This window comes from Talpa occidentalis, unplaced genomic scaffold (assembly GCF_014898055.3).
Source record: "Talpa occidentalis isolate TD23 unplaced genomic scaffold, MPIMG_talOcc4v2.1 talOcc4.9, whole genome shotgun sequence".
NCBI lineage: Eukaryota > Metazoa > Chordata > Mammalia > Eulipotyphla > Talpidae > Talpa > Talpa occidentalis.
Genome location: NW_023605305.1, coordinates 115,664,153 through 115,679,141, shown reverse-complemented (window position 1 = coordinate 115,679,141; position 14,989 = coordinate 115,664,153). Strand labels below are relative to the sequence as shown.

The following is a 14,989-nucleotide window of genomic DNA, read 5'->3' as shown; positions in this document are numbered from 1 at the left end:
CCCCGTCTCGCCAGCAGGCTCGAGCCCGGCCCCTCCGGCGCGGGCGGCGGGAGAAAGGGGCTGTTGTTTTCCTGCGCCTTCTGCCCTCGCGGCCGCCCGGCCGCGCCCGCCGAGCTCCCCGGCGCGGGGCCGCCCTCCTGCGCGAGCGCGTCCTTGACTGGTTTTTCTTTGTCCGGATGGGGAGAAAAGAGAGCGCGAGAAGAGGCAAGAAAACCCACAAACTTCCTCTGAAAAGCAGTTTGCAGCCGGGCCGCAGGGCGCGCCGCGCACCGGGCGACCCGGGACCCTGAGGGCCCGCGGCGCGGGGAGCACCTGCGCCCGCCCCGGGGTGCGGCCGGGCTGAGTCGGGGCGGCCGCTGCGCGCACCGGCCGCCCCGCGGTGACAGCGGCGGGCGCCCGGCCGCGCCCCTCCTGCGCCCACCTCTGCGCCCAGTGCCCAGAGCCCAGCCCTCCCGGACCAGCACCCACTTCTTTAGGTAAAAACTTTGTTTTAACCTTTTCCTCCCCGCTCCTGCCTTCAGCCCTGCGTCCCTGCAGCCTGGTGCCAGCACTGCCCCACCTCCGGCGTCCACAGCCGGGAGCAGGGGCCGAGGCAGGAGGCATGAAAGGGACGTTGCTCCCGCCCTTCATTTCCTTCTTTTAATGGCACCTGCCCTCCGCCTTGCGAGCCGTGGACAGGGCTTGGTGCTGGTGTCGCTTAATCTTCCAGGCAGTGAAGCCCTTGGGCTGCTTGGAGACTCGGGTCGGGACCGCAGGCAGGAGTGGGGCGGTGAGGGCGGGTTCCTGGGGGTGCGGCTCTCACTGCAGCTGTGCCTGCTCCATGAGCTTCTCCCCACTTTGGGCTCTCTCCCAGCGAGGCCGGGGAGGCGGCAGGCAGGCTCCTTCAGATCCTCACCCGCTACCTGAGGATAGCTCCCAGTGAGAGGGAAGAAGGAGATCCTGAGCTGTTTGGGGACCCCTCCCCCGTTCCTGCTCCTGCTGGGAGTGACCCCAGGACACCCTCCATGCCAGCTCCTGTGCCCCCTCCGAGGACTGAGCCGCTTGAGACCCGCTCCCTCTGGTGTCAGCTCTGGTTTCCTGTGGCTCATCCCTCCGCCTGCCAGCTGCCCTGCCCCCACTGCATTATTGATTCTTGCTGGCCCTGGGCAGGGAAGATCAGCGGCCTGCTTTCCTCTCCGCTTTATTAACTCTCCCTGGTGTCTGCTTATGGGGCTCATCCTCAGTGTCATTTGGGAGGGGAGGGAAAAGGAGAGGGAAAAACAAAGTGTAAGGCCTGCGGGCGATTTTTGCTGCTCTGATTCTAAATGAACAACATATAATGAGATACAGTGAGGAGAAATCATCCCGGAACCAGGGAGATGGTCGTTCTTGGTGCGTAACTTCATCTCGCGGGCCTCCCCTGCCCTGCGTCTTGACCAGTTTGCACGCGGGAAGCGCGGTCTCAGGTCAGAATGGAACTAGAGAAAAGACAACACTCTGACCAGTCTAATTCCCCCCTTTTCTCCTCCAGAGTGAGGGGGGCGGGGAGGGAGGAAGGTGAAGGGAGAGGCTCTGCAGAGGACAGGAATTGTGACTTTTCCCTTGACTACCCACGTCGGGAATGAACTGTCTCTGCGCTGGGCTGGACGCTGGGGCTGGTCGCGGACCGGTTGGACCGGTCGGTGCACGCGCCTAAGCGACCCGGGCGGGAGCAGATGCGGACGAGCCGCGGCAGGGGTGCACCGGGAGTACTTTTGATGTAACCCAATAATCAGCTTCTTCATATTCTGTGTAAACAGGAGGCGAGAGCACCTCCGGGTGTCGGCAGGCTTTGGACCGAAGAGGACGACGGAGGCCCGCGTGCAATCTCAGCTCCTGGCCTGGAGAGAACCGCAGGAGAAGCTGGTGGGTGGCGGGGCGGGGGTGGTTTGTGCTCCCGATGTGAAGTTATTCCTCAGATCCGGCTCTGATTCAGGTCCCCAGGGCCTGCATTTCCCGCTCCGGCCTACAGGAAGCCCCTCCCAAGACCTTCTCGCTGCGGCTTGGGGTTGTGTAAATTCGGTAGAGGCCTTTGAGGAGAAAGGGGAACCCTCCCAGGAGCCCTGTCTTAGGGGCTTGTCCAGGCTCTGAGCTCCACTCTCCACCCCAGGCGCCCCCTCGGGCGCAGTCAGAGACCAGGTCCCCTGCGTGGGGTCCCCGAGGCTGCTGAGCAGCCCGGGGTGGCCTGTGCAGGGCAGGAGAAGCCCTCCCCGCTTGGTGGGGGTTACTGACGGATGCCTGCGGGGTGAGGTGGAGATCCCCGCGGTGGTGGTCATTAGAGTTTTAACATTTTTTCCTCCATCCCTACCCCCTCTGTGTTTCTCCCCGTCTTCCTCCCTCTTGTCTTTCCTCCACCCCTTGGTCTCTGTCCCAGGGCCCAGTGTCCTCACACTCAGGGGAGTCACCCCTGCAGCCCGGAGCCGGTGGCATCATCGGTAGCAGCAAGTTAGAGCGACGGCTTCAAGAACAAGCGGGCGCCCTCTGTCCACCCCACGGGGGGGACACACACCCCACAGACCCCCCAGCTTCCACACCCGTGCCTCCTCCCAGCCTTTTCTGGGTCCGCTGCTTTCCAGGCCCATGATCTCCTCACTGGAGCAGACTCTTCTTCGCCGGCCACGCCGGGGTTAGGCAGGCCCCTGGAAACAGCAGGGCCCCCGGGCCCCCTTCTACCATGGAGCACCCTGAGCCCCCAGCCGGCGGTGAAGCCGGGACTGCAGGACTAGTGAGCCCTGAAAACCACGAGGCTCTGTCAGAACTAGATAAACCCCCTCAGGACACCGACGCCAGAGAGGCTGCTGGGGCCAGAGACCAGGAGCCGGCAGAACCTGCTTCGCTGCCCGCGGGGAGCCAGGTTGGTCTCGAGGCCCTGCCACTGGATGCTCCCACAAGCCAGGACGGGCCCACCCGTGAGGCCGCCCCGGAGGAGGAGCTGTTGGGGGTGAGCCCCAGGCCCCAGGAGCTCCCCCAGTCCCCTAGGGCTCAGCAGCCCGAGCAAGATTTCTACTGTGTCAAGTGGATCCCCTGGAAGGGCCAGCGGACGCCCATCATCCTGCAGAGCGCCAACGGCCCCTGCCCGCTGCTCGCCATCATCAACATCCTCTTTCTTCAGTGGAAGGTGAGAGCGAGTTGAGGGGGGCGCGGCTCAATTATATGGGGGGAGAACTCTCCCTCGACCCACCTCCTCAGTCACCCTGATTTTCTCAAACCGGTCCAAACGTTCCAGGTTGTTCTCCCTGTGTCTCCAACTGGAACACATGAGATAAGATGTTGAGAAAAACAAAGCAGCGGCCTGGCCTCCTGTGTCCACTGCTCTGGCCAGCGGGAGGACAAGCGGGTTTCACAGCCGCTCCCTTACTTGTTGCTAGCCTGGGGTCTCCACGGCACCCTCGCTGCACCCTCCCCTCCCCACCTACTTGCTGTGGCTTCCCCCAGGATTCTGTGGAGGAAGGAGGCACACCCACGGCTAACCCTTGGGTCGCTCCTTCTGCCCCCAGGTGAAGCTGCCCCCCCAGAAGGAGGTGATCACGTCAGAGGAGCTCATGGCCCATCTTGGTACGTGGCTGGGCCTTGAAGGGGAACTACCTGAAGAGTCGAGCTGACCACTCAGCCGGAAATCCAGAACACGGAGGGACTCGCCCAGGGGGCTCCGATGTAGCAGGGAGGCTGGTCTGCCGGGCTTCTCTGGGGAGTTAAAAGCAAAAGCTGGGTGCCAGGAGATCTGCGTGTGACCCCAGTCCTGCCCTGAGCTTTTCCAGGTGACTTTGGGTGGGCCTGTCTCTTCCTCTGAGAAATGAAAGGTCTGGATTAGATTAACCCCAGCTCTGAAAGCTGGGGTTCTGACATTCCCCCCACTTTCCAGAAGAGGATCTGCCTTTAGCACAGTGGGTGGGAATCTGATGGGGCCCTGTATCATAGGGGACTGCCTCCTGAACATCAAGCCCCAGGAGAAGTCAGAGGGACTTCAGCTTAATTTTCAGCAGGTGAGGCAAGGTCTGTGAATAAGGGGGTTACAGGTGTGGGGGGCCCCGAGGCTATCAAGAGAAGCCTTTCTGCTGCTTCTCAAAGGGATCCTTAAACTATGATTTAAGGAGGAGGTGGAGGACATATTTCTGACTTAGAAAATAATTTCATTTACTTAAGATGGCAAAAGGGTGGAGGCCAGTGGGGCTGGAAGGACTCAGGGCAGAAGTCGGGCAGAGAAGCACCAAGTCTCACTTTTTATTTCTGGAGGTGGGCGTGCAGTGGGGGAGGGGAGGCTGGCGTGTATCATTTTCTTTTCCCTCCCCTAGCTTTATTGAAATAAAATCAACATATAAGATGGTGAGAGCTAAGCCAGTGTTTCCCTTTCTACCCCAGAACGTGGACGACGCAATGACAGTGCTGCCCAAGCTGGCCACAGGCCTGGATGTCAACGTGAGATTCACGGGCGTCTCGGACTTCGAGTACACGCCCGAGTGCAGCATCTTCGACCTGCTGGGCATCCCCCTGTACCACGGCTGGCTCGTTGACCCCCAGGTGAGGCCGACAGGCCCAGAGGACACTCTGTAGCTCAAGCTGATGTCAGAAAGGCACCCACATCAGTGTGGGTGCTGGGGGTGCTGAGCTCACTGCAGAATTCCTCGAATGTAACCTTTTGGGGTAAATTCAAAGCCAAGCAAACCATAGGCAAACAGATCAGATCTTAAGATAGAAATTTCAGGAACCTTCGGTCATAGGGTTGCAGTTCTTGCTGGCTTGGTTCATTTCCTTCCTGAAAAGATTCCCCCTTTTTTTTTTTTGGGTGCCACCCGGCCCCACTCCCTGCAGAGCCCTGAGGCGGTGGGCGCAGTAGGGAAACTGAGTTATAACCAGCTGGTGGAGAAGATCATCACCTGCAAGCACTCCAGCGACACCAACCTCGTGACAGAAGGTGACCTGCCCCACTTTCTTGTGGGCTCGGCTTGTCGCCCCCGTGCCCAGGAGGAGCTTGAGGGGCCGCCCAGTGCTCAGTGGGTAGCAGGGAAGGTGGCGGCTCAGCGGAGCTTGTTGGACGGGTGGCTACAGCCAGGCTCAGGGAGGGGATTTCAGAAGTGGGCCTTTCACAGGCGACCCCACCTTGTGCCTGTAGGTCTGATCGCCGAGCAGTTCCTGGAGACCACCGCGGCCCAGCTTACCTACCACGGCCTGTGTGAGCTGACAGCGGCCGCCAAGGAGGGGGAGCTTAGTGTCTTTTTCCGAAACAACCACTTCAGCACCATGACTAAGCACAAGGTCAGGAGGCTTCAGCGGTGGGCGGTGGGCGGGCGGTGGGCGGGCGGGGCCCAGACGGCTCCTTGGGCCTCTGTGCCAGTTCAGTGTTTGAGTCATGGCAGCGTAGGTGAAGCTGTGGTAGCAAATGACCCCAAGCCCCTGAGCTTCACCACAAAGAGCTGCATCGCTCGCTCTCCCTGGGCGTCCACTGCAGACTGGCCCACACCCTCCTCAGTGGGCCCTGCACTGACCAGTCAGCCTCGTCTCCAATATGGGAGGGAGAGGGACAGAGGAGCACTTAAGTAGTGCTTCTGCTTGGAAAGGCTGGGGGCGGGGGAGGGGTGTTTCTGCTGCATCTTAATGGCCTGAGTGAGCCTGAGGGATAGTGTGGCAGGAAAGTAACATCCTCTGAGCAGGAAGGAGAGTTTTGAACACGCAGCCTTGCAACACTGGAAATTGCTGAAATTCTCTAGGGATTGAGCAGAAGAGGGAGAGGCCTTTGATTCTGAAAGGATTGGTCTTCCTGGCCCCGGGAGGCCAGAGGACCCTGGGAAGCAGGATCTCATGTGGGACCCCAGCCGGGAGGCTCTCAGGCTTGACCACACCGCTGCCACGCTCACACCCACTGGCCACGCGCTCAGGCAGCCCTTCCCTCTGCCCACGGCCACCAAGATGGATGCCCGCTGACCAGCCCCTCCGGGCACAGCTGGGTCAGGTCTCTGCCTCCAGGTCGCCTCTCCTGATTCTCCTTGTTCTCTGCAGAGTCACTTGTACCTGCTGGTCACAGACCAGGGCTTCCTGCAGGAGGAGCAGGTGGTGTGGGAGAGCTTGCACAACGTGGACGGAGACAGCTGCTTCTGCGACTCCGACTTCCACCTCAGTCACTCCCCGGGCAAGGTGCAGGGAGCGGAGGGTGCGGCTGGCTCCCCAGAAAAGCAGCGGCAGGTCGACCAGGTGTGTGGGACCTGGGGGAGATGCGGGGAGCCTTTGCCACGGGCGAGCGCCTGCATGTCTCCGCTTCAAGGCCGTGGCCCGAGCCTTTCACTCTGTTGCCCTCCGTCACCTTTGGCCCGTCCCCACTTCACGTGTCTTTCCTGGCACTGCTGATAACACCCTTACTGGGCTGTTTTCCGCTCTCGCTCTCGAGGACAAGCAGAACATGGAGGAGGAGGAAAAACTGGTTTGGAACCTAAACCCGGCAGAGTGGCCCCTGCCCCCGCCCCCTTACAGCTCTGGCTCCCTCCCCAGGACTACCTGCTCGCCTTGTCCCTGCAGCAGCAGCCACAGGGCGCCTCGGGACTGAGCGACCTGGAGCTGGCCCAGCAGCTTCAGCAGGAGGAGTACCAGCAGCAGCACGCTGGCCAGCTGGCCCCCGCGCGGGCGCCCTCCCCCAGGTGGGCCTGCGCCTCCCGCCTTTCTGCACCCCGTGCTCTGCCCCCCCCCCTGCCTCCCCGGTCCTGCTCGGACACTTGTCCTTCCTGCAGCTGGCTGGCCAGGGCTTCCTGGGGTCCTGCTCCTGTCTGTCCCTGTCTGGCCTCTCTCCCCTCGCGCCCTCCCTCCAGAATCCCCAAGGTTGCCCTTCTGGGATTAATGGATGACCGATTGTTAAATCCCTCCAGGGGAGAGGAGCGGCAGCTGGACGCCCAGCGGGGGAGCGTCGGCAGAAGCCCAAGCAGGAGTCCGACTGTGTCCTCCTATAGCCGGCCAGCCCCGGCCTCGGCCTCTTTCTACAGCAGCTGCAGCTACTTTGCTTGCTCCCCAGCTCGGCCCTGAGACTCTCGAGACTCTCTCGCAGGGTAACTTATTTGTGAACTGCTGGGGATGGAGTGGGCACCAGATGCCAAGGTCAGAGCAGGGATGTCCTCGCCCTCAAGTGCTGCTGCGGCCTCTTCCTCCAGGCTTGGGGTTGGTGGGGGAGGCTCGCAGGTTCCCAACTCCCTTTCCCTGGACTAGCCACACTAATATCAGGCTCAGGCTGCGGCCTGGCCCCGCTAGACCGCACCACCTGCCTTCGCCCGCTGGCCGACTGCCATCAGCCCCACCGTCCAGTGGGCCCCCGCCCCCCCCCCTTTGGTCGGGGGTTTGATTTAGGTTTCTAGCCCCATTATTTGTAATGCCTTCCTGGGGGTTTGGAAATAAAACTTCTTTCCTGAGAACTGTTGTTTGCCTTCGCCTGCAGCAACCGGGTTAAGTATTTGACCCCCCCCTCCCCCACAGGAATGCAAAGTGGGGGAGGTGAGAGGTGTGGGTGCTGCTGTCATTCCTGACGGAGCCGGCAGGGGGAGCCAACGCCTCCCTTCGTTTTTTGGTTTCTCTGGCTTCGCTTGGTCCGCCTGGGGAAAGAGCCCTTTGACCTGAGGGGTCTTGCTCCCTGCTAACCCGAGACCTCCCCAGCAGTGGGGGGGCCGCCTGAGGCTCTGCCTGATTCCTGGTTTATACAGATGGCCCGCGGCCACCTCTGACCATCTCCGACCCCAAGCTGGTGCTTGTCTCTCAATTATTTGGGGGAAGAGAGTCCAGTGAGGGGGAGGGGAGATGCGGCGGGGGAGGGGATGCCGCTGAGGAGCCCCAGTCCAAACAGGGCTCCTGCTGAAAACCCAAGTGCACATCCAAGGGACCTCCGGCTTCCAGGCCCGTCCCGCCCTGTCCGGCTCCCCCCACGCTACGGTCAGGGAACACAAACGACAGTGAAATTGGCCAAAAATTCAAGTATCAGTGCGCTGTCCTGGCCAGGGTCCAGGGAGGATGAACAGAGCAGAAACCATCGAAGAGACCCCAGACCCCACACCCAGGACAGAGCCGGGGACCCAGGTGCAGGCAGGACTGAGACGAGGGGAATGGGCTTAAAGGGAGCGTGTCCCAGCCTCGCTCCGCGGAGGCCGTCCTGTGGCAAGCCCGGCTGGCCTGAGGCCCGGAAGACAACCCCGCGTCCTTGCGTGTCATCTGGGCGCGGGGACAGGGAGGTCTCAAAGGTCTTCAGCCCTGCACAGAGCGAGGAGGGGGAAGCGGCAGTCCCCTTTCACGGCCTCCTGCGGGCCGGGAGTTGTGTTAGGAGGACCAGGCCCACCAGGCCGGGCCTCGCCGTCCCCTCCCTCCTGCTGGCCCGGAGAGCAGCGTCTGGGAGTCCTGCGCGAAAGCAGCCCAAGACCCGTGACCTCTGGACAGGAGCGCGCCCCTGAGGGAGTGGGGGTGGAGACCAGGGACCCAACCCGGCCCCGGCCCCAGAGCCAGCTGGGTCTCACCTGCAGAGAAGAGTAGAGGGACTTCCCAAATTTCTTTCTGAACTCGGCACGGATGCTCAGAAGGTCAGTCTCACTCCGAGAGACAAGGATCCGCGCCAGGACCTGGTAATTGGGCTCGGTTTCCTGTGGAGGAAAACAGATGGGGAAGGGGCAGCAGTCGCACCCTCGCGGAAGGGGTGCAGGTCTCGGGAAAAGAGATGTCTCCATGATCCGGGGGCAAAAGGCAGCTTTGTCCAAACTCAGGAAGATGGCGCCGCGGGAAAGGTCACGTCCGTGGGGGCTTGAATCTGCTTCCTTCCTGCCACTGGGCTTTCCTGGCCCTGCCGCCGGGTGGGGGGCGGGGGGCGGTGCGCGGCTCCAAAGGCAGATGAACAAAATAGGCTCAGGAAGACTCGCCACCTGTGGCGGCTTCAACATGAAAGCCAGGAAGACTGTTTTTAACTTCAAAGTTGGTGGATGTCCAAAGGGGGGGTGTGCCTCCCGCCCACCGCTGTTGATGGGTGCTGATGGGTCTCTGGCGGGAAGCAGGGTCCTGGGCCTTCTGGTTCTGAGCCTGACCCACCAGGCTCATCTCTGCTCCCCATCTCTCCACAGCAGTTTCTCCTGGTTGGCCCCTTGGGGTTCAGCATCTGGGAAGACCTCCTGCCCTTCGGTTAGTGAAAGGAATTGAGAGGGGGCCTCCCTGGTGGCACAAGGGGTTCAGCACGGCACTATGAAGTTATCCGCAGCCTCTGCTGCATGAGTTCGAGCCCCGGCTGGCCAGGGAGCTACCCACATGGCGCAGCAGACCTCTCCTCTCTCCCTGCTGCTTCCCTCAGCAGTGGATTTTAGTAAATCTGCCTGTTCTGTTCCCCATTCTATCTCTGGGGAATCCTCTCACCCCCCCCACACTTCTGGCCTGCACCCCAGTCTTGTTTGCCAGGAGGGGACAAGCTCTCACCTGCAGGGCGTGGTGCAGCTTCTCGGCAAAGTAGAGCGCCGTGTTCCTGACCGCCGCGGCTGCAAGCAGAGGGGCAGCATGGGGACCCGACCCCCCACCCCCGCCCGCAGCGCCCCCCGGCCCGAGGGCCCCACCTAGGCTGAGCAGGGCCGCCTGGGCGCCTCCGTGGACGCTGGTCTCCAGCTCGTGGCCCGTGCGCTGCCGGTACCCGCGGAGCACTGCGGGGGGGACACGAGTAAGGCACCTGCGGGGACGGGGAGGGCCCCCCTGCCAGGGCCCCACCCCCTTGCTCAGCCAGGAGCCGGGGTCGCGGGCTGTACCGCGCTGGAGGTGCTCCTGGTTCCGCTGCGTCAGGATCGAGACCCACGCGCCCTCGGGGCCGGCTCCCCCGGCCTGCACCAGTGCCTGAGGAGGGAATGGGGCGCTGCTGGGGCTGCTCCCCGCGAGGACCGTGGCCCCGACTCTGGGATCCCCTCTACCTCAGTTGTTTAATTTATCAACCAAAGGAAAGGCCTGAGAGGGCCTCTGTCCTCACGGCTCCGCTCCCCCATTTGGAAAACTCAGGGCACTTCAGGAATTGAGTAGCCCCAGGGAGTGGGGCCCGTGGACCCCCAACCCACAAGGGCCCAAGAAAGGGGAGTCCCTGTTCACTCCCCGGGGTCAGGAGTCAGAGGCTCGGCAAGGGGGTGGGCTCCAGTGGGGGTGCTGGGGGGCATTGGGGGTACTGGGGGGCGTTGGGGGTGCTGTGCGGGCCTCCGCCCAGCTTACCTGGACATCCTGTTCTGCCAGGTTGTAGTCGATGACTCCAGAGAAGCTCTCGCGCCCGCCCTGGGAGGAGAAACCCCCAGGAGGATTTTGGGGCGCAGCTTTTTATCTCCAGGCAACAAACTGAACCCCCATCTCCCCCAAACTCTCCTGTTCATTGCATCATAATAAACCCCCCCCCCACGCCCCGCACCTTGGCCAGCGCCAGCAGCAGGTCCCGCAAGGCGCCGCTGGTCTCGGATTTGATGTCCTCCTCAGCGTCCACCTGGAAATCTGGGGTGGGGCCGGGGGCTGGCTGGGTGCTCCTGATTGCTCCCAGCGTTTTGTCCCCGTCGCACCCACTGTCCCCTGCTCGCAGCCGCTCCATGGCCGCTGGTTTCCAGGATGCAGACAGACCTTCCCTCACCACCGCCCCTGACGTGCCCCTGTGCCGCGGGGCCCAGGCTGCATGGGGTGAGGCCCTGTGGGGTGAGGCCCTCTGGGGTCAGGCTCCGTGAGGTGGCTTCTCCTCCAGACACTGACAAACGGGGGGCAGGAGGTGTCTTATTTGGTGGCCAGGCAGTTAAGGGGGGATAGGGAAACCCCTATCATAAGGTGAATGACTCGGGCCTGGGCCTTCTTTGGAGGGAAGGGAAAGTGAGTGGGAAGTCGGGTGTGAGGAAGGGAAGAGCAGGAAGGGGAGAAAAGGAAGGAGATGAGAGGAACCCAGGCGAGGGGGGGGGAGGGCAAGAAAGGGACAAGAGAGGGCAAGACCCGACAGCAGGGGCCTCGCTGGTGGGCAGGGGTCAGAGGCTCAGCTGCCGCCTGCCAGGGGGCCTGAGTTCGGAGCTGCCCACAGGGCGCAGCCCTCCTGCCTCCCCGCTGCTCCCCTCAGCCGTGTGCTTCAGGGGATCTGCCTGTTCTGCTCCCCACTCTGTCTCTGGGGAGTCCTCTCACCCCCTCCCCCCGCACCCCAGCTCTTACATGCATAAATAAATAAATCTTTGAAAAATTAAAAAAAAAGATGGGGCATCAAAGGAAACTTTGAGGGGGGCTGTGCAGACATGAAGATGAAGAAAGGCTCCTTAGCAATTAGTGGGGCCTGGGAGGGGACACCCTGGGAGGGGACATCCGTGATTCACAGCCGGCCCTGCCCTGGCCCCCGGCTGCACAAGGTTCCCCTGCCCGGGACTTGGGGAGAACCAGCGGGGGGCCGGGGAAGATGAAGGGTTCCCGGGATGATCACAGTCCCCAGCTTGTCCTTATCCTGGAATCTGCCCCGGAGCCCCAGACTCAGCAGGTGAGTCCTGGCTCCTCGCCTTTAATGACCGGCCTCCCGCGGGGCGGGGGAGGGAGGCAGCCCCCAGGGACAGGCTCCCCGGCGAGGGGAGGGAGGCTGGAGAGGCAGCCCCGGCCCCTGGAGACCCAGCGCGAGCCCCACCGTGTCTGTAGGCCGCCAGGCACTCCTGCAGCTGCGGGGGGCTGCGGGTGGCCAGGATCTCCACGGCCACGTCCTCCGCGGACCCCGAGTCCTGGAAGAAACGGGAGGCCCCCCTGAGACCGGCCGTCGGGCGGCAGCGAGCGGAGGCTGACAGCTTCTGCTGCGACGGGGCCTGGGTGCTAGGAGGGGACCGCTGCCAGCCATTCGCCAGCTCTCTTCCTCCCCTGGTGGAGGGACCCCCAGACTCCAGCGAGACTGCCCCCCGGTACCTTCAAGCTCCTCCGCAGCTCCTGGGCATCGAACTGGGCGGCGGGCTGCAGCAGGGCCACCACCAGGTGCTCCAGGGGGCCGGAGAGCGCAGCCCGCAGCGATGGCAGCAGGTCCTACAGCAAAGGGCCCCACCGTGGTGGGGGGAGGAATGTTTGGCTGGTCTTCATCTCAGCCCTGAAGCCACAGACCCCCCCACCTCGGCCCCACGCGGCCGTCGGGGCTGACCTGCTGGGTGCGCTCCTGGAAGTTTCTAGAGATGAGCTGCCTTTGCTCTCTGCTCCTGTTGGTCAGCACGTCCAGGATGGCGATGTGGTCCACACCTGCACCGAGGCGGGGCAGGGATGTGGCTGGGCGAGACCCACTGGGGTCCCCTTACTTCCCAGAACCGGAAGCCTCCCGAGGAGGCAGGAACAGATCGAGGAAAGGACTGGGGGCACCGGGAGCAGGGCCTCCGCCGGCCTCCTTCCTGCGGGGTCTCCGTGGAAGACACAAGGAGCCACGATGGGGCTTCTCTGGTGGCACAAGGGGCTGAGACGTGAACTGTGAAGCTGTCCACAGCCTCGGCAGCACGAGTTCGCTCCCCAGGCAGGGAGCTGCCCACATGGCGCAGCGGACCTCTCCTGTCTCCCCACTGCTCCCTCAGCGGTGTCCCCTGCCCCCCGCACCTCTGGCCTGTGCCCTGGCTCTTGTATGCATAAATAAGTAAATCTTTAAAAAAAAAAAAAAAACCACAATGCCGTACAAATCTGACCCCAATTTAGGCAAAGGTGGCCTGGGGGGGGAGTGGCAAAAGGCCTTTTGGGACCCCAACTTTGGGCAAGTCTCTGCTCTGAGCCCCAGTTTCCTCATCTGTAAAGTGGAAACAAGACTCACTCCCTGGGGTGTTGGGGCATGGGCGTGACACGCCCGCCAGTGCAGGGTCAGGGCCTCGCAGACCAGCCTGTGCATGGCTCCTGCCGACTCCATCTGGCCTGGGGGGGGGTCTTCGGCGGTGGGGGGAAGAGGGGCTCACCTTGGCCTGCGATGGCTTTCAGCAGCCGCTGCACGTCCTTGTCCACGCTGAAGCTCAGGAAGGTCCTGAGGGTGCCCAGGGTCCCCCAAGCTGCCGTCTGTAAGAGTGCAGGGGGCACTGCAGGCTGCCCAGGCCCAGCCAGTCTCCCCACCCAGCCCCTGAGCTGAGTCGCCGTGGTGGTTCCTGCTCCCTCGCACCCAGCAGTCCCTACCTTGCCAGCAAGGCCCAAGTGGCTGAGGATCTCCTGGGTCAGGGAGGCTCCTGTCTCGCTGCTGCTCATAGACATGGTGCAACTGCCCCAGGGTGGAACAGAGGAGGGGCCTTCAGTCCTCTGGGTCTCTTAGCGACCCCCAGAACCTGGAGCCGGGGGCTTCCTGGCCTGCCCCCTCCCTGCAGAAAGAGCATCAACCTGCTTGGCAGGTTTGGCAGCCAGAACTGGAGCCCGAGTGGTGGGCATAGGAGGAAGCCCCTTCCCACCTCTCACCCCTCCTTCAGGAGCGAGGGCCCCTAGAGCCAGCACCGCGCCAACCCTTCCTGGGCTCCAGGGCTGGTCCCCAGCTCCCAACCCTCAGCCTGGGGCAGGAGACCCCGTGCTGAGACTCATCCTTGCCCTCCGGGCCAGCTGGCAGCTGGGCACAGCAGAGGAGGGGGCAGTGTTGTACTCTAGGTCTCGGGGTGGGAGATGACAGCCCCAGCAGCACCTTCTCCCCTCGGCCCCACCACCAGGTACCCCACAGAGCTGCCTACCTGCCGCCTGCTTCCACCTCCGGAGTCCAGGTCTGGCCTCAGGGGGCGTGGGTGGGCGCTCTTGCGGGCCAGAGGCACCTGGGCGGGGGTCGGGCGATCACGTCAGAAAAGAAAAACTCCTTTCTCCCCCCTCTGAATGACCCCAGCCCCCTGGCCCGTGGTCCTGGGGCCAGCTCTTTTCAGAGGGCAGGGGCGAGATGCGGGTGGCACCGGCGCAGTGGCCTGGCAGACCAGGGGCGTGTGCCCGGCGGAGCGGCCAGTCAGACGGCCTCCTCGCGGCCAGCCCAGCTGCTGTCTTGGCTCTGGCCCCTCCCAAACGTGGGAGAGGACCAGCCCGTGCCTGGCCCCAGATTCCGGCGCCTCCCTGCCAGCATCTCTGCTCCCAGGGGCTGGGCCTCCACCCGGGGACAGAACCCGCTCGGCCCCTGAGCAGCGCCGCACACACAGGAGGCTTTGTGCGCTGGGGTCCCGGCCGGGGACCACGGGAGCCCAGTTTCCAAGTCCAGCGCCTGACCCGGCTCTCCTCCGGCTCGGCTCCCTGGGGGGCAGGTCAGACAGGCTCCAGACTGATCTCCAGGCCGATAGAGTAGAACCTGTCAGGGCACATACCAGCAGGCACCCCAGCCTGCTCTCCAGAGGGGGTCCCAACCCAGAAGCTCCCTTGGCCGAGGACCGGCTGAGCAGTCAGCTGGCTGGGCGGGGCGCCGAGTGGCCTGTTTACCTCGGAGGGGCAGGCAGGGCACAAGTGTCTGGAGGCAGGAGCAGGTTGGTGGAGTCAAGAGAGAAAAACGCAGAGTGTGTGCGCGTGGGCTCAAGGGCTTCGCTCCCCGGGGCGGCAGGCGGGCGGCTGGGGTCCCTACTTCTCTGGCACCTTCCACGGCCTCCGGCTGCCGGCGCTGTCTCGGTGGCAGTGATGCAACCTCACCAGCTGGGCTGGAGGCTTTGGGGCGCAGAGCAGCAGGTGAACAGTCCCGGGGAGCCTCAGGGGGCCGAGCAAGCTGCCACTGGAGCCTCGTGGCCAGCTCCCTAGGGGCCGAGAGCAGGCGCCGTCCCTCCCCCCGGGGCCGGCCACCGAGGGCCTGGGCCCCTGCCCAGGAGGCCCGGGGTTTCCTGCCCTCTGAGGCTCGGGAGGGGCCCAGTGGTGTGCGGACTCTTTTGAATGGAAAGAAATTAAGAAACAAAGGATCCAAGAATTGCGTTTTGCCTAATTACCCTTTTTAATGACGAAAATATCACCTTTAGAACTAGCCAGCTGGACTCAGCTTAGAGGGTCCCAGTTTTGTTGGCAACGTCCACAGCCTCGTGGTCAGAAGCCAGTGGGACATTGGCCTTCTCGCCACCGG

At 63.2% G+C, this 14,989-nt stretch overlaps 2 protein-coding genes across 3 annotated transcripts; one reads left to right on the top strand and one right to left on the bottom strand.

Moving 5' to 3' along the window:
- Positions 1-401: 401 nt before the first annotated feature.
- On the top strand, positions 402-7,423 carry MINDY1 (MINDY lysine 48 deubiquitinase 1). Of its 2 annotated transcripts, XM_054690863.1 has the most exons (11): positions 777-1,371; positions 1,779-1,884; positions 2,393-3,136; positions 3,516-3,573; positions 3,937-4,001; positions 4,378-4,536; positions 4,828-4,930; positions 5,129-5,271; positions 6,013-6,204; positions 6,499-6,634; positions 6,847-7,423. In XM_054690863.1, exons 3-11 carry the CDS (start codon positions 2,693-2,695, stop codon positions 6,948-6,950), a joined length of 1,404 nt encoding a protein of 467 aa, XP_054546838.1. In that variant the 5' UTR covers positions 777-1,371; positions 1,779-1,884; positions 2,393-2,692; the 3' UTR covers positions 6,951-7,423. The 2 variants fall into 2 exon arrangements, with proteins under 2 accessions (XP_037354064.1, XP_054546838.1); XM_037498167.1 differs by lacking the exons at positions 777-1,371; positions 6,499-6,634 and adding an exon at positions 402-476 and having other exon boundaries at positions 6,870-7,423.
- On the bottom strand, positions 6,707-13,900 carry ANXA9 (annexin A9). The gene is made up of 13 exons (XM_037498171.2): positions 13,647-13,900; positions 13,111-13,192; positions 12,900-12,996; positions 12,113-12,207; positions 11,887-12,000; positions 11,618-11,708; positions 10,391-10,470; positions 10,201-10,260; positions 9,753-9,837; positions 9,567-9,650; positions 9,433-9,491; positions 8,493-8,615; positions 6,707-8,279 (listed from the first exon to the last, which is right to left on the bottom strand). Exons 2-13 carry the CDS (start codon positions 13,183-13,185, stop codon positions 8,217-8,219), a joined length of 1,026 nt encoding a protein of 341 aa, XP_037354068.1. The 5' UTR covers positions 13,186-13,192; positions 13,647-13,900; the 3' UTR covers positions 6,707-8,216.
- Positions 13,901-14,989: the final 1,089 nt, after the last annotated feature.